Here is a 19,192-nt window from a genome sequence, read left to right as displayed (position 1 = left end):
TTAGGGGTTTGAACACCCCCCTTGAGCTCTGACAAAATGGCAAAAATAAAAATTTTAGTTGAAATTATGCGGGTATTATTTTTTAAGACTATACATTTTTATTTGCCATATGCCTACCTTTTTTTCTCACGGTATTTCTCAGAATACTGAAAAAAAACATTTACTCTAATAGGGTTGTACTTTTGAAACCAAATTCACGTGATACTGTTACGGAATGGTTTCTTTCTGTTCTGCCAGTCGCGATAGTTTTCGAGACTGGCTGTCATTCGCGAGGTCTTTACGCGATGATTCTGGAATCTTAGACGTTCTGTCGTCTCTGAGACAATTCGAGAATTTTGGAGATGCGGTGAAAAATTATATAAAAGGGGGAACGGAGTACAATTTAAGTTTTTCTGTTGTTCAAAATGTGATACTTCCGTTGAAGAAAACGTTTCTAGCATAACAAAATCTGATGAATGTGAAAGTGGCCCTCAAAGTGTTACTCTCCACCCATATGACAATGAACTTTTTTTCAGAAGACATTACATGCTAGAAGATATTACATTATGTTCTTAAACTTAAAAAATTAAATCAAAATTTAACTAAACAATGTTGTCTAAATAAAAAGTCAAAACTGTCTAAATTAGGGAAATAATAGTTCTTTATCACATACTCGAATTTCTTTTAGTAGCTTCAGAAAATTATGAACACCCCACCTTGAAAAAATTCTGCGTACACCACTCTCCCGTACGTAATATTTCAAGTAATTGCGCATGCGCCCGAGAAAAAATATCACACTTACGTAAGTGAAAATAAGAGATTTTGCAAAAATCCGTAAGTTAAAAACGCTAGCGTATTGGAATATGATTTTAACTTTTGATCACAAAATCAAAACAAACATTCACGATGAGCAGAATCATTTGGTAGATTAATGAATTCAGCGATAAAGAATGCAGCTTATTATTATTATTAATATTTTAAAAAATATTATTGAGCTTGATTATTTAACTTTTTTTAAAAACTAAATTGTAGGGGAGAGTGGGGTCAATTGTAACAGGGTACGATTGTAACAGAGCAAACATTTCGAGTGTCGGGTTCTAGATTTGGTTCCTAGGTGGCGCACAAGGTGTATTTAAAGTTCAATGAGGGCATGAATTATTTTGCTGCTAGGGGTCTTTGATATTTTCAATGACTCTACGTCATCAATCACTTGTTCGTTTAGTATTACTGAATAATTTCCACTAGATATATTACGCATTTTTTAAAATGGTAATTTATCTGCATACGAAATAAGTGGAAATAGAGAAATTTTAATGAATGAGGAATGTATAAATGAAAAAAAAAAAAAAAAAAAAAAATATATGTTACATCATTACATAATTCCGGTAGTAAATAATCACATTATTTATAATCAACATGAATTTTTTCTCCTAGAGTGAAAAACTGTGAATTTTTGAAATAAATAATAATCATTGATTTGCATACCAATTTATATAAATGAATAAAAATAAATTTCATATAATAATTAAATTTATATTAGTTAACATCAAAACCAATATTAGCAAGTGGAATAAATTTTACATTAACTCANTACTTTACTCGTCTGTCAATTAATACTAATAATATATTGGATTTTTTGTTAGATAAAAATAGTTAAGTAAAAAATGTTACAATTGACACCACTCTCCCCTATAGTTAACATATAAATATAATTCATAATTTTAAAATAGCAAAAACATATCTAGTTTCTTATGGAACTTGGGTAATTGGACAACTATATTGTTGAACAAAAATCAACAAAATTATTTTTTAATGAATGAATCAATGGTTATAAGATCATTCAATTCGTATCTAAATTTCATCAATACATTTCTTCAAATTCGCCTTCCATGTCCGTGTTTTTAGTTCGAAGACAGGCTTAAACAGAAAACAACATTCAACAGCTGTAAACAGCGTGCTTGTGGCTTCGTATTTGCAGCGCAAATCACGCCAACATAGTATAATGATACGTAGCATCTAAAATAAGCGCGAGCATACGCAATTGCTTCAATCTTACATACTGGAGCGTACGGAAACTAACGCAAAAGCGCGAAATCTCCTTAATGTTATTGATATCCCTTTATCTAAAAAATCAAGTGACTACAATTGACACATTAATTGTTAGAATCACTTTAAAGACAATCATGCAAGTAATCAAGCAGTTTGAAATATTATTACAATTAAGGAAATAAACATGGCATTTATTTATTATTTTTCAATATCTAAAGAATCGTGTTAGTAAATACAATAAAACAATCAACCCATTAGTTGATAAAATGAAACAAGCTTTTAATTTTTAACAATACTGAAAGCTTTAATGCGCACATTACCTGTGTAAATTGCGAAAAACACTTAATTTCAACGACAACTTGATTTCAACTTGAATCCACACATTAGTTGATAAAATGAAACAAGCTTTTGATTTTTAACGATACGGTAAACTTTAATGCGCACATTACCTTCTGTTTGTCTACGATAGGTACTCTGCCAGACATTCGTCCGGAGCTGTGGCGGTGACTATGGTAACGAGGTATGATTATTTCAATTAGGGATGCGGGGTCCCTCTTTAGGGCTGGTTTCGGCACAAGAAAAGGAGACCCCTTCATTGAAGCCACCCTCCCTAAAATACCCTCTTCTTGTTTCCATAGCACCAGACTGCCGCAGACTTAGTGGCGGTCAGAGTACCTATCTTAGACAAACAGTATGTAAATTGCGAGAAACACTTGATTTCACACTTTAACGAATATGCGCTGGATAATGTGCATATTAACGCTTTCGAGCTTTCTCGGTAACATTTATAATATAATAAAATATCTGTATTACGGCGAACAGAGGTGGAATTTACAGCAGTGAAGTTGAACGTAAGTTAAATACCTGGCTGCGAGGGGAAAAAAAGTTTTCGATTGTTTTCTTTTCAATTTAAAACTTTTTTCCTGATATTTGCCCACGACGTTGTAAAATGAAGGAAAAAAAAGAAAAACAATTCCATTCAATAGATATGTATCAAACAAATCTATTTACGAACTAATAGTAATAGACATAAAAATTAAAATGCTTGTTTACTGAATTCTTCCCATACATAAACTTGTCTATTTATCCACCGGTCGGAGAAATTAAAACTTCCAACAAACAACTTCAGTCTGATGGAAATTAATGGAAAGAATAATAAAAAGCAACTAATATGCTTTGTTTATTAATGTAATGTCCATCTTTAGCTATAAAAAAAAACAGAAATGAAATTGAATTTCGGCGAAACTGATGCATTATAATAAATTTTTTATGGAACACAATTACCAAAAATGCATGCAGTAAATTTGGTAAACATCGTATCCATATGCGCAGCTTGTGTAAATAATCTATTTTTTTAAACGCTTTTTTTCCCCTCATAAATTTCAATATAAATACTGAATCTTCAAAAGTGAAAGCTATAGGTTCATCCAATAACAGCAATTTCAAGATGTCTTCTTTACTTTACTTGCTTGTCCTCGTCATTTTGGCCCTTTTTGCTACTCTAGGTAAGTCTTAAAATATATTTCACAAATAATAGTTATAACGTCGATTTTTCCCACCATTTCTGTACTAAATGATTGAAATTAGGTCTCTCTCTACCATGAAAATAATGAGTATTTTTATACTAAATTGTATTTCGGTCTTTCTCTAAAACAAGTATAAATTTATCACTGTTCAGCATAAAAAAGATGTCTTTTAAATGGAAATATGAGTTTCTTGTATATTTTTGGCTCAATTAAAAACGGATTTGTTGTTTTTTTTCTTACCAAGCACTATTTTTTTAATAATCCAGAATTTAACTTGGCGACTTTAAGTACTTTAGCAGAAAACAATAACAGCTTGCAAAAAAAGAGGGGGGAAATAGGATTATGGCCAATTTGGCGACAATTTCAGTGATCTCGGTGACAAAAGCCTTTTCTACCTTCCCGAAATTTTGAGGCTTTAGATGGTTAGAAGCGTGATATCCGAGAATTCACTTTTAGCATGATGTCTTTTTTTTCTTCTTTTTTTTTACAAAAACGGTATTTTATAGACCATTTTGATTCTGATATATGAATCAAGCAATTTTTGCACTTACTTTTGTATATACAGTTGTATCTAAAGAACAGAAATCACATCCACACCTCTTGGCACTATCTTTGATTCATGTAAAATTTTAACCCAATTAGAAATAGGGAATTTCATCGTTAGCATTTTCAAGATAGAAATGTAATATTTTACCCTTGTTTTTAGAGTTTTGAAAATGTTTCATGTTTTTTAAACATATTTCACGTATTTAACATATTCACGCTTAGAGAGCTTTATTGTAATACCCAATTTGGATTTCAGCAATAAACAATAGTAAATGTATAGTTTTTAAAATACATTCCTAAATTTACTAGCCGCCCCACGTTACTGTTTTAAGTTTTAAAAAAAAATCGGCAGTAGTTCTAAAAGTTGTCGAACGCTATTTCTACTATACTCCTTGCAAGTTAAGAAAAGACCATTGCGGTATAGGATTTAAGTAATTATCAAATCATTAGTAGTTCCATTTTATTAAGCTATCAAATAATAAATTCATATTTTCAAAACAAAATAAAAGCTTTTAAAAGTTAAACTCGTCGGACAGAAATTTAATTCGCGTTTTTTTTGCGATATATATCATAGAACTATTAAAAAAAAAAAAAAAGGTTATAGTTACGTAATCTTACTGGAATCCTAGACTTGGCGACATATTTCGATAAAAAACGCGAACATTCGTTCTTGAAAAAGAAACAACTATATGACGTAGCAAGAGCATTGGATTTGAGTGGTCCAATAAAAATCGCGAGTCTTATACTGACATGCTCTTAACTAACCAAATGCGAGTTAAAGAATTTTTACTTTTGTATTGCTGTAGAAGAAAATCATCTGCAAGAAACAATATTTATCATCAGTATCTTTAAATGCTAACAGAAAGGCTTATATTTGTTACGATATTTAGACATCATTTCAATTAATTCTTATTGCTTCTTAATTGATTATTCAATAAGTTTTGTTTTACTTATTTCACACGATTTAAGGAAGCAAGCAAAAAGAAGGCCATGCTACGCCGTTTCAAGAGTTGGCGATGTTAATAATTATACGCACTTGGAACTTGGCATCCATTTAGCGTACACTTAGTTAGATGCAAACTGGCTAAAGGATAATGGTTTTTTCTTAACTCAACAGAGTATAATCTAATGTAGCCGACACCTACTTTCTTACCCTTCATGCACTCTCAACGACGGATATCAAAAATTCAAACTAAAATCCAGATAGCATTAGAGTTTGTCCTCAATTAAAAGGTAAAACGTGTGATTTGTTACGCAAATTTACAGCAATATTATCAAAGTGTTACGTTGGACTTAATGCTTCAAACTGGATGAGATTTTGTCCAACATAAGCAGTATTTGAGAGAAAAATAATTTCAAGGCATTTATTTCCCTTCAACAAAGTTATATGTTTCGATGCTTAAACTGTAACATCATAAATATAAGTTTAATAATCATATAAATACGTTTAATAATCATATAAATACGTTTAATAATCATATAAATATAGTTTAATAATCACAATCATAATAATAATCATCACAAATATGAGTTGAACGAAAGAGCTTACAAAATTAATCTTTGTAGGAAAATATTTTTTTACTATTTTACTCAAATTTTAATTTTTTGTAATAAGTTAGTAAATGATATTTTAAAGCTAATTATTGGTCTGAAAATTTTCAATTCTACATCAAAAATCTATCATCTTTACTCTACATCTATAGAAAATCTATCATAATCTATATCTTACTCTACATCAGACCATCGAGAAGTCCGCTTAATCCCGTCTACCAGTGGTTCTTTTTATGTTCTTATTTAAAGATCAAGTGATAAAAATGAATGAAAGAAATCTGATTCTGGGAGAAAAAAAAAACTAATTTAAGGTTTTGAGATTGATCAGGAGTCAGCATTCGACTGAAATCTTAAAAACAAAAATATGCATGAACATGGTAAGCATTTATTTGCAACCTCCAAAAATTTCAAAACAAAACTTATAATTTTTGATATTGAGAAGAAATAAAATTTGAGAGTTGAATCGGTCAAGAACCATTCTTTTTCCTTCAAATTCCTCTTCGACCAATATTTTCTGAGTGAAAGTTCTGTTGTCTTCTTCACCTTTTCTTTGTTTTCCTTGTCTATGAGTGGACAGGAAGCGTTTTATCCCATCATGGCACGGTCCATCTTCAAAAACTTTTGGAGGAACTGATTTTGCACGTTATTTATTTGACAAGACTTAGAATCTCTCAAAATGCAAGCGATTGTGATCCAATCGTCGTTTTTGTGAAAAGTTTACATAAATTGTTCTTCCACTTTATTCTTCACTTGATATTTTAATTTATTTAGAAATTTTACATGTCTTTAAAATGTACACTAAATTTATTATTATAACATTTCTTCCCTTCTTGTTTTTGTTTTTTCTAGCATTGGCCGGTAAGCAGTAAATATTTTGCATTAATTAGCATACTTTAGTCCAACTTTTAAAAATTCCACTAAATTCATTGATCTAGTTTCTTTTTTTTTTTAAGATAAATAATAATTGATGTTTTTTTCCTCCTTCTAGAGCCAGGTTTGGGAGTATTGGGAGGTGAGTATATATATAACTCTAAATATTAAACAGGCAAGCATTAATCAGAATAAAGTTAAAGGATAGACAATCTAAAAATTTTGTGAAAATTTGTAAATCCATTATATGTTTTGTGGGGCGAATGTTAATTAAGAAAATCGTGATGATTTTCATTGTAAGCATTTCATTCTGTAAAACATTGGGCGCTCAAGAATTCTAGATGCTTGATGCAAGTAGTTACACTTTAAAATTGAAAAACATTTTTGGTGAAAAAACTACCATTTCCATTTTGGCATTAAGATAATTGGAGTTCGTCATTCTGGAAACTTGTAAAGTGCCTATCTTAAAATAATCATAAATTGTTAGATGTCAAATGTTACAATAATGTAATTTATTGCTGTAGCATTTTATTTGTTAGCTACATTATGTTCTGAAGATTCTAGAACGTTTAGAGCATGATGTTTGAAGGTATTCAATTTCAATACTCTGTTATAGAATATAAACTCATTCAGAGGTCGCCTTGCAACGCTTATTCACATGCATTCTACAGTTTATAGTTTTTAAATTCACTAACAAACATGCTCTTCTACTTAGTTTTTTTTTAATCTTCAATAGGCAGGAATATTTTCAGATGTTTTGTTAAAATAAACTACAAATTTTATAAAAATAAGGTCTTGTTTCAGTGGTTCCGTAAAGAATTTAAAAAGTGATCTGTCTAAACTTTTTTGGAAAAGGTCCTGTAATTGTATTGTCGTGAAAAATCTTCTGACTCTAAAATTGCCAACGAAATGGGTTATTTCTGTGAGGGTCCTGTTTTCGGAAATGCTCGAAAATAGGGCTCTGTTTTTCTAAAATAAATTACATCAATTCTTTTCAAGAAATTGTAGTTTTAACATTTTAGCTCTGTTTTCCAATTTTGTAATGCAATATTTCGTAGAAGATCCATTTTTACTGTAAATAAATAGTGAACAATCTGTTTTTACGATAAAATAAATCACGAAGGGTTTGTTAGCAGACCCATATTTTTCCTGATAGAGTTTTATTTTTAGTATAAACAAATTTAAAATGGGTAAGTTACAAATTTGCAAAAACTTTTTACCGTAAGATAAAGATTTTTAAAAAAAAATTTCTATTATGCAAATATTAATAAAACGCATTTTTCTATAAATAAAATAAATCTAATATAATTTTTTAATCAAATTATTTACTTTTAACATATCAATTTCTGAATGAATTGTGACACGTGATGTCAAGATTCCTATGGTTGGTTGACCATGTAAAGCTAAGCACAGATGGCGCTACAGGTTAAAATTTGTCGTAAAACTTCCGGGCTACTGCTTAAGATTGATTTTTTTGCCAAAGCTTGAAAAAGTGAGCTATCCAATAGTATTATGCTTTTAGTGTTCTTAATATAAGGCATTCTTTCAATTTAACTTTCAACGAAACAAACAACAAATGAATTCGGAAGACTCCGCAAGCTTGTTATGAGGCTACCCAAAAAATAACAAATGGCGCTATTTTACACAAATACAGCCAAATAAGAGATAACATTCAAAATATGATAAACCTTACACCTTATTTATATTCTGATATTAATTTTTTTAAATTTGCTGTTGGCTCACGACCTGTTAAAATTTATAAATAACAGAAAACTCTCATGAGTGAAAAAATTACGCGTACATTTAAAAAATAAATCACATTAATAAAACTTCCAAGAATATTAAGCCTGTTCACACATCACCTCGTAAGCATAAGATAAGCGGAGGTAGACACGGGAAGTTTTCTGAATTTCTTCAGGTTCTAAGAAGCTTTTTATTGTTTACATTCAGTCAACCCTTCTGTGATTTGTACTGTGAGACTATTTTCGATGCTCTGTTTTATTATTTTTTAATCGATTTATGACAATAAACTATTTTCTGTTTCAGGTTTAAAAGAAGGAGCCGATGAGATTCTCAGCACTGCAGGAGCTCACAATCAGTGAAAGCTCACGGAAAAGCCCCAACACTGGCGGAATTTTCTTGGAATAAAAAAAAAATATTAAAAAATTTTAAAAAAAAACGTGATTATGTGATTATATTATGCAAGAAAAAATTTTTTGTAAATCCTTTAATTCATATTTTTTAGATTAACAGCGAATGTAAAAAATATCAATCTTCAGAATAGTCAAAAATAAATCAAAGCGACTTCTTAGTCTAATGTTTTATATTTCTTTTCGTTAAATAAAATAGGTTGAGTCAAAAAGAAGTTCGGCTTTGAAAGAAATGCACACAAAAGTTGAATGGCTTACATAAAATATATGTTAAAATAAGTATTTTGTTGACTGAAAAGGGCACAAAGGAATATGCAAAAGAGCACTTGTTAAAAGAAGTGCAAAAAAAATATGCAAATGAAGTTTAATCAATTACGCAATTATTTATATCCTACAAAATTATCTTTGATAACTTATAACCTCAGCATTGCTAAAACGTTTAAAAAATGCACTACTTTTTCAAGCAATAAAATGCTCTGTGTTTTTAATTCGACATGTCAATTTAGTTATGATAAATAAATGTTCTAATTTATATCCTAAAATAATTATTTTATGGACTCATGAATAACCATAATCTAAGAAAATAAGTATTTTATGGACTCATGAAATGCACTCAAAACTTAAGTCAAATTTGTCGTCCATTGTTCGACTAAAGACACTTAGTTTTTAAGTCAGAGGCCATTATTTTTATTATAAAATTTTTATAAATGTGAATATTTTTTTATATAAATTTCTCAAGAGTTACACATTTCGGAAGCAAGATATCTTGCTGTTGCTGTTTCTAATACCGCTTGTCAATATCAGTAAGCCTGCTTGGTGAAACCACGCGAATTTTAAGGCAGATGGTGCATTTCTTGTTTTTCAATGGCGCCATCTATAGCCAAGTATACGAATTTAGTCACACATACCTTACAGCCCGCTTTAGAGGGCGGACCCATTCCTACACCCATTCATTCATCCACAGATCGTAATTTTGGCCTGAACCAGAGAACGATCCATCTCTTATTCAGTACCCCCAAAGGTATAATTTGTTATGAGAACAAGGTGGACTTTGTGACCAGACAGATATAAAATGCACCAGTCACCATGGGGAGTCTTCGACAGGCGGGGATCAAATCTATGTCCTCTTGGATATGGGCCCAAAGCCCAACCAACCAGACAATCCCAGCCTGCAAAATATCTTATGAAGAACACATATATATTCTTAGCATTTAAGAATAAATTTTTTTGGAATCATAAATTATTTTCCTTAAAATAATTTGCTATTACTTTTCAAAACCCAGAAAGTTGGGTCACCCTCACCCTCTTTTTCTACATTATTAACACTCAAGAATAATAACTATATCCTTCGTGAATAGACTATGCATGTCAAGATGACGCAATTTTTCTACTCTCCACACTTTTCCCCTCTCCGTTACAATGATTACGTCGAATCTCACTTATTTTCTATCGCAGTACGTTTCAGTAAGAAGTTGGAATATACATGAGTGGTGTTGAGCTAGATTTGCCGAGATCATGGTAACGGGGAGAGAAAAAAGTGGGGAAATTGCGCAAATTTGAGACTTGTAATAAAACTTGTGAAGTTAAATATTCAGTGTCCGAGCTAAGAACTTCATATTATTAGCCTGAAAATTAACCAAATATCAAAAGTACTAGCCAAATTTCAAAATTCTTAGCTGAAAGCAAATCTTAAAAATTTTTAAGAATGATTTTTTTTACCATAGAAAACTTCAATTCAAAATGAAAATTTACTAAAAATTAAATTATTTTATAAAATGCACATTCAGATCAAGAAACATTTTGCAGATGGAGAAGAGAAAATGAGCAATGAATGGGAGAGAATGAAAAGTGTAGATGTTGTTTTATTGTCTTTAAGAAAATGGGAGTAGGTTGGTAATAATTTTTGATAACTTCTTAAATTGGAGCAGTAATACAAGGATAAACCTGAAGCAACATTATGTTATTGTCACGAAGAAACATATTTTTGCAGAAAATAGTTGAATGCATCTTGCTGCCATTTAATCTGCTTTATTGACACCAAACCAAAGGAAAATAAATCATGACTATGATATCGCCTGATCCGTCAGAGAAAGTGGTAATCTAATATAATTCTAATTGGTTATGCGACGCATCTAACGGAAATTACTGCCTTCGAATAAAAAGTACAGCATTCGTTCAGAAAAATTCCCTTGGACTTTTTTTTTATAGTATCGAGGAGTATCTGTATTTTTCTTTTCGGTAGAAAAAAGCATTCGCCAAAACACAATTTTTTTCGCTGAATTTCCGATTTTATTGTATTTGGCGAGACGGCGAATGCTTAGGCCCTGAATATTTTTGATTATGATTAATTTTACTGTAATTCTAAACAATTAGCAAACTTAGAATTAACAATTAGAACGAACCTTTTACTCCAACAGGGGCATATTTCAACACAAGGTTTGGTGACAGTTGCCAGACAGCGGTTCCGGAAACCATATCTTCTCCAGACATAGCCTTCTTTACCTTTCGGTCCTAATTCATCAATGAAACTCAAGGGACCTATTTCCAAAAACTCTAACTGAAACAAAACAGAAAAAAATCCTTCATATCAGAAGTGATTGCATAAGTAATTAGACCTATTTAATACCGAATGAAATACAATACATTTTCATAAAAAAAAGTAATACTGTGGATGGTGTTTTCAATATGAATTCAAACAAGAATCTCGAGCTCTGAACCTGCTCTACTTCCGGTTAAAAAATTATATAGCTGCTTACTACAGCTTATTCTGCGAGTTGATATTTTCAGACAGATTAATTTTGTTCTTAATGAAATAAATAAATAATGTAATTTCTTTGAGCAAATCTGCTGTCTTTCATAAGATATTAATGATGTTAAGTAATTCGGGTGAGTTTGAAGTGAAAATTTGTTTTAGTTATTTTTATATGTATTGTTAAAAAAGATGACATGGTTTCTAGATTTAGGAAGATCTCGCTTTTTTGACAGACCCTATTTGTCCCTGTTTACTACTGTTTATTCTTATTGCAAGCCGTGCATCATCATGTGTTAGTGTTAGCATATTGTTCAAGAAGCGAGATTGAGTCCATTTTACAAATTATCATTAAGGTTTAAATTTCGAACAATGTTTTAGAACGATTTTTTTTTTCCTTCTTTTTTTTCAAACGACGATTCTTCCGCTTTAAAATGACAGGTCTTAAAATGCCGATTCTTATAACTTTTTATTTTTTTAAACACAAATAATAAATCAGGTAACAAATACACGTGTTCAAGAAATACTACTGAGGATAGTCTCAAAACCATTTGGTTCACGTTGTCAGCCAAATGGTTTCAAAATAGAACAGAAACAGTAACCCCGAAATATAGACTGTAAAGAGTGCTTGCAGTGTACCCTAGTGTAGAAAACAACATCCATAGTCCATCTTACGAAAGAAGATGATTGTCCGTTGTTCACACACCACATGCGACAAAGTTGCTTTTACGAATTCGGAGGTACCTCTGAAAAATTGATTAGTAAAAAATACATTCAATTGCAAAAAACTCTTCAATCAGAATCTATCAATCAGGTATGGGAAAAATTTGCTTAAGAACCCTTTAAAGTATTAAGTAAATTTTAAGTTTTATGCTTTATGCATCACATGCAATAAATAAAACTTATTACGGAGTGACCTTTCCTTCAGTTAAATGCAACTTAAACATTAGTAAATTTAAGCACATTTCAATGCAGCTTAAGCAGTAGTGAATTGCAGCACGTTTCAATACAACTGAAGAATTAGTAAATAGAAGCACATTTCATTAAGAGACTATTAAATATCTAGTCAATTTTTAAACAAATTGAACTCAATTCAATGATTTTTTTGTAAAAAAAATACTAAAACTTAACTGAATTTATGTTGAACTTTAATTTGAAATGCTACTTAAAAAATATATGTGTATTCAAAAGAAATATTAAACGTTTTTTGAGTTTGCCTTTTACTAAATCAAACTAAATGATGAAAAATCAGCAAAACTTTACTGAATTTATGATACTTTAAAGATAATTAAAACAGTAAAAGTTTAACTAATGAGAAATTAAATGCGGTTTGAAAATTTTTTAACTAGTTGAGAGCTTCGTCACTCTAGTTTAGACCACTTTAGTCTCCGGTGACTGACTGCGCAAAGTAGATATGAAACAGAACAACTTACAACGTTTTAGGTAGTTACTGAGAATTTATTTGAAATTCACTTAGTTTTTATTTATTACCGATCAAATTTTCATTTATTTCAATGTGATAGTTGCGTTCATCGTATTGCTATATGACAATATGAGCACTTCTAAGCAGGGATCCTGGTCTGACGAGAAATTCCTTAAAAACTCAACGTGTTAAATAACATTAACAACTGAAAATTTTAAAACAAATATACTCACTGTTTCGCGATAATTTCTAAATGCCGATTCTTTTAAAAGATTTTTTAAATAATCTTCTATTTCTTCCTAGATTAAAACAAAAAATTCTTTTATTATAAAAGAGACAACTATTGTTAGACGACATTATCGTCTGGGAGTCACCATAACTATTATCAGAATTCAGTTTAAAAACTATGACTATTTTCAGCGATGTGTGTTGATATAATCACATACTTATGTGAATAAAAGGTAGCAGAGATAAATATTGCTTATCTTTGTCTCGTGCATGTTGACTTATATTCTTCAATAGTGCAGGAATACCTAGTGTGACTTGACTCAATAAATATAGGCATAATTAATTCAGTAAGAAAGTTCAGATTGCATTTAAAAATACGAGTTTATTATTAAATGAACATAATTAGTAAATATGCTTTTAACAAGATGGAGAAAAGATGAGTAGTGAGGTGAATCTTATTAAGAGTTAAACATTACATAATTAAACAGCCCCATCCAGTGGCTAAAATAATAAACAGTGAATCATTTAATTGGGCGATTAGAGATAAAATATTTATTTCATAAAAATGTGATTATGAGATTAATCGAATTTTTAAGGCAGAGGGTGCGTTTCTTGTTTTTTCAGTGGTGTCATCAATGGCCAAGAATACGACTTCATAAACTAACATCACAGCCCGCTTTACCTGGAAGACCCAATCATACTCCATTTATTCATCCACAGATCGTAATTTTGACTGAACCAGAGGACGTTTAATCTCCAATTCAGTACCCCAAGAGGTATTGATTTGTTATGGGAACTTGAAGGACTTTGTGACCCAGACAGATTTAACGTGCACCAATCACCATTTAATACAGGGGGATTCTTCGGTCTGCAGGATTCAAACTGACGTTCTCACGAACAGGAGCCCAACGTCCTGCCAGCCAGACTATCCCGGCCGCACTGGAGATGAAATAAGTGAATGCATTATGGAGTGGCATGTGACGGTTAAGTGTGAAAAAGGGGAAGGGAGAGGCCTCGAAAATGCTGAAAACTGAAAATTTATTTTCTCGTGAGTTTTTCGAGGATAAAAGTATTTATCACCATTCAGATTTTCATTCGTGTCTTCGAATTTGCGCGCTCGTATCTTTCTCATACCGTGGGAATGTTGACTAGGCATAATCCACAAAGTATGTAAAGGATAACTGATGACCCAAAAGCAAAAGGATCAACTCAAGTTTCACTTCCATACTTGCACTCTCAAAAGTCCTTTTTTGTGATTATTTCAATTTGCCACTTTTTTTAAATTTACAGTATGAGATTGATCAATGGGAAGGCATACAGCGGCGAGATCGCTCCATAATGCTGCTAAAAGCAACTGATTCAATAGGGTGTAACGAAGTGGTGAGTTCATGGTTCGCAGATCAGGAAGCCTTTAATATCGTACTATAAATATATTTTATAATCAGAAATGGCAATCCCGGTCACAGTGAACCAAACTGCAGCATTAATTTAAAATGTGTCTGTGACCCAAAATCAATCAAGTGAAGACTAATATTGTAAATATTAGGCGTATATCAGAATTAATTACAAAATTTGAATTTTCAAATAGCTCATAAAAATTAAATACAAGAAATGCGGATCGGGAATTCGAATCCAGCCGGCTGAAGAGTAGTAAATGCTGATTGGTGCTCGTTAAATCTGTCGAGTCACAAAGTCCTCCATGTACCCATAACAAATCCATACCTCTGGGTGTACTGAATTGGAGATGGATCGTTCTCTGGTTCAGGTCAAAATGACGATCCGTGGATATATGAATGGGTTCACCCAGTTAAACGGGTGTGATGTATGGATGTGGCAGAAGTCGAATTCTTGTCCATGAATGGAGCCACTGGAAAACAAGAACAATCACATCCCCTCTGCCTTTATGGCCTACGACAACAGTTTTGAAAACATGATTCCTTATGGATGAAAAATCTTAACTTTTTCTCTCGATCTCTATTTTATTCGTCAATTTCAGTTACTTTGAAAGAAAAAGAAACGGACATAGTTTTGCAAGCAGCGTATTATATTATTATTATAATTATTATAATTTTTTTTAAATCTGAGGTAAAAGAAATAATCTTCAGCGCTAGCTAAAGGGTTTCTGCTACCGGGTTAACAATGGGTTCCTTTCCAATATTTGTGTAATTTACTCTTCTTTTCATTAGCCAATCCCTGCAGAAAAGAGCGCAAGTTAAAAAATCCCTCTTTATGAAAATAACATTTGTGTTCATACTATGTGGAAAAATGTTTAGTACTTTTTTTAATATTTTTACTTATTTTCAAAACAAGTTTTGAGGCAAACATTAAGCTATGAAGTTGTATAATTCTTAAAAAAATATTTTTAATGGTGCAAAATTCTAGTTTGAACAATGTTCTGCATTGCAGACTACTTAGTTATCGTTGCAGTTCATTTATGCCTCACTAGAGCTCTAACAATGGGCTATTGACGACTGTCTGAGAAACATCACTGAGGTTGATCCGTAGACATGCCATCACAATTTTAATCCTCTGCAGAGAGGATGGCACCCCCGCTTCGGTAGCCCGACGACCTGCGCGCGAAGTCGAGCACTTTATGGAAAAACAATTTAACGAGGACCCATACCGCACACCCTCGGTCCCTACGCAGACTGATCAAAGTGGTCACCCACCCGCACACTGACCGCAGCCATTGATGCTTGACTTCGGTGATCTACTGGGATCGCGTATTAACTCTCTTTACTTTCATTCATGAGTATTAATCATCTGCAAAAGACCTCCAGTTGAAAACGTATGCGTATTTATTCTACACCGCATGCATTTTTTCTTCTTCTTCCTTTTGAAAACAAAAATCCCGTGACGACTTTTATTTATAATATTTCCGCGTTCGGTTATTTTTACAGAATCCTCAAAGGGTAACTTTATTTATAATGACTGTTTCTTACTATATATGAAAATCTAATGATGGCGTCGCAGTTTTCCATTGTCGTCCGTGCATTTTTATTGGCTGGAAAATCACATGATAGAATCCAGTTTTCCCACATTAATTTAAAATTGGTTTGGTTGTCATCAGCATAAAATTGATATAAGTCACAAAGTTACTGTTTTCCTACAAATATTTTTGCATCCCTAATTTAAAGATATTTATTTACCTGAACTGTTAGTATTACGTTTTTGATTTTGTTTGTTTTCTAAATTAAGAGTTTAGGAGGATTGTTATGAGTGTTGGATTACCCATTAGGCCTGACTAGGCCATGGCCTGGGGCCCCCTTAAAATGGATTTTTTGAAAATAAATTTAAAAAAATTAAGATGTTCTCCGTGAAATTAATTTTGATAACATAGTTGAGTTTATTGATCGCAAGAGCATAAAAAAAAAAAATTTTGAATACCAAATTTCAGGTACCGTAAACCGGGGCGAGTCTACCCATTTTTTCAGTTTGTCAACTTTCAAGTGGTCAAACTTTTGTAAATATTAAAGAAAAAAGGCTTTTAATAGGTGTTTTGGAATCGCTATTTATCCCTCTTTAAAGCTGTGAAATCGATTTTNAAATTTAATTTATTATTATTTATTTTAATTTTAAATATGATTTCTTAAATGAAAAGATCTATAAATACTTTTATATTTGAGTAAATAAAAAAAATTTAATCTAAGGGCCCCAAAAATTTGAATGGCCTAGGGGCCCCGCGTACGCTTAATCCGACACTGACTGTCATAATTATTATTATTATTAGAATAACGAAATTCTACGTTATATTTTAAGATTAAGTTATTTGAATCGGTCTTATTAACAGTTTTGCAATTATTATTCTTTGGTGCAAATGACATCAATGTACTGTTACGAATTTCGGTTAAAGAGATTCGTTTCATGATTTTGGACTTCACTTTCAGCTTCATGCGCAAAGTGATGAATGAAAACATTGTATTTAAAATATATCCATCCATTTGGTAAGCAAAAATATTAAAATGCAGTTGTGTTAACTCACGAAATTTTTTACGACAATATACTTTTAATTATACATGTTACTTCATAAAAAGATTTATGTCCATTAATAGATCTTAATGGTATCATAAGGGAAATATTTGGACAAGGGAAGTGGAGGAACGAGTGCTCTTTTCAGAGCATATATGTTTACTTTAATAATTTCAAGTGTTTGTTACAAGAAATACCAATCGGGGTTGATAAACGTCAGCTAACAGAGAACTTAGCCCACTAGTATTAACTAGTTGATAAATGACGCTCTTACTTTCTTTCGAATAGTAGCTTGTTCTGCAATTTCAGCTGATTCTAGAGGAAAAGGAGGCAGGGCTGGTATTTTTCTAGACTTTAACACTATACTTGATCGTTGTGTTCTTACATTCTTTTCTATCCTATAACGAAAAGGTGTTCTTAAATTAATATTCATATCAAAGCACAACAAAAGGGTCAAACATTGATCACTAGAATGGACCCACCCCCGCCTTTGCTCGTGTTACGTATACATTCTGTGATTTAAAAAAAAAAATCCAAAATTCTCTAAATGACATTTGAGGAGAAACAAGAAACAGAGATGATTTGTATTGTGTTATCAACGAAATTGACTTGTTAATGACTCGAAATTGACTTAATTGAGTCCGGTTACAAAGACAAATGACCACTAGATGGCAGCACTACGAAAGAAGATTGAAAATTGAGAACGTATTTGATCTTTGAATTATTTATATTAGATACGCTATTAAACCGCTGGAAGAATTCGAAGATCATATTAAAAAAGAAAAAAGAGAATAACTCAGCCATAACAAAAATTGACCAACGTCTCAAAAAGTACTCAATAATATTTGCGATTTTTTGGGAAGGCCAAGAGCTGTTTTTCGAAGGCTGCGTCGAAACATGAAATGTAATGATGCTTTTTTGCGAATGATATGCTATTTTTATAACTGCTGTGAGTTTGCAACTGTTACTCATGACTGTTTGGTCAAATTTAGTCTAACTAAAGCCAACGCTGTCTAAACTTTTTTAAAAATGACGCAAAATGGAGAAAAGCCACAGTTTTGTGAAAATGAAAAGCATTTGTAGTCCTAATCTTTTAATATTTAAAAACCTGCTCCAATACTGCATTACTTAGGATCATAAGAATTTGCAAATTCTGAGAATAAGGCAGTGATTTTGATAATTTTCTACTAGGTCGAAAAATGTCACTAAATTAGCAATTTTTAAAAAAAGAATATAATAACTTATAAGATAGTTAAGTTATTTGCCTTTTCTGAATCCCAGATAATTCTTCACGGCAAGATTATGTATCTAGTTTAAAATCATCGCATTGCTTCAAGTGTAAGGCACTTAAAGTATCATTTTCTTTGGCGACGGAGCTTCGTTTAAGATCTTACTAGTCCGTACACATTGTCAGTGGTCCGTTAACATATCTCGATTAGGTTTTATTTTTAAAAAGTTAATAAGGCGAATTTAAATGAAAAATTATAATACAAAGAGTATGTAATGTTTACAGTTATGATGAACTATACTATTTTGTAACCAAAACAGCTTACCATCCATATCTCTATATCAATTGCTAATCTAAGAATCCGTGGAAGGGAGGGGGGCAGAGAAGGGGCTTTGACCCCTCACTCACATTTTATAGATGAAGAAAGACAGCCCTCGCTAAGATTACAATTTTTCATTCAATATTCGTGTTATTAAATTTACAATTAAGAAAAAATTATAATAATTTTTTTGTGTAACAATTTTTAAAAAAAAATTATTATTTTTCCAAGCGAGCTCTAACATTTCCTTGGTGAAAACTGCTATCAAATCATCTCTAACTCTTCCATCTGCAGAGGAAATATATCTTCCCTAATGCTGTTCAAATCTCTCAAGGAACAGAATAAAAACAAAACAGCGAAATAGAATTTTAAAATATAAAGTTAAATGAGCGATAAATAATTTGCAGGTAATTTATGTCATTCATTTTATTTTAATTTTAAAACAATTTAAATCAAGTAATTAAAATATTCTAAGTTCGAATTCATGATTGCCATTTTGTGAGGTTATATATATATATATATATATATATATATATGTGTTAAGGCAGAGGGTGCGTTTCTTGTTTTTTCAGGGGTTCCATTTATGACCAAGAATACGATTTCAG

General features: G+C 31.4%; 1 protein-coding gene and 1 long non-coding RNA gene across 2 annotated transcripts in view; one reads left to right on the top strand and one right to left on the bottom strand.

Moving 5' to 3' along the window:
* Positions 1-19,192, bottom strand: part of LOC107442036 (phospholipase D1) — a gene marked incomplete in the record, with an annotated part of 73,788 nt that overhangs the window by 53,476 nt on the left and 1,120 nt on the right. The window contains 3 exon segments of the mRNA XM_071180759.1: positions 11,074-11,228; positions 13,077-13,142; positions 17,315-17,438. Coding sequence (XP_071036860.1) covers positions 11,074-11,228; positions 13,077-13,142; positions 17,315-17,438 — 345 coding nt within the window.
* On the top strand, positions 3,405-8,838 carry LOC107436571 (uncharacterized). Its single transcript, XR_001583120.3, has 4 exons — positions 3,405-3,533; positions 6,501-6,509; positions 6,640-6,663; positions 8,568-8,838. It is a non-coding gene; the product is annotated as an uncharacterized lncRNA (long non-coding RNA).

The sequence above is a fragment of the Parasteatoda tepidariorum genome, chromosome 5 (assembly GCF_043381705.1).
Source record: "Parasteatoda tepidariorum isolate YZ-2023 chromosome 5, CAS_Ptep_4.0, whole genome shotgun sequence".
Classification (NCBI taxonomy): Eukaryota; Metazoa; Arthropoda; class Arachnida; order Araneae; family Theridiidae; genus Parasteatoda; species Parasteatoda tepidariorum.
Note: the sequence above shows the minus strand (reverse complement) of the source record. Positions and strands in the feature narration are given on the sequence as shown.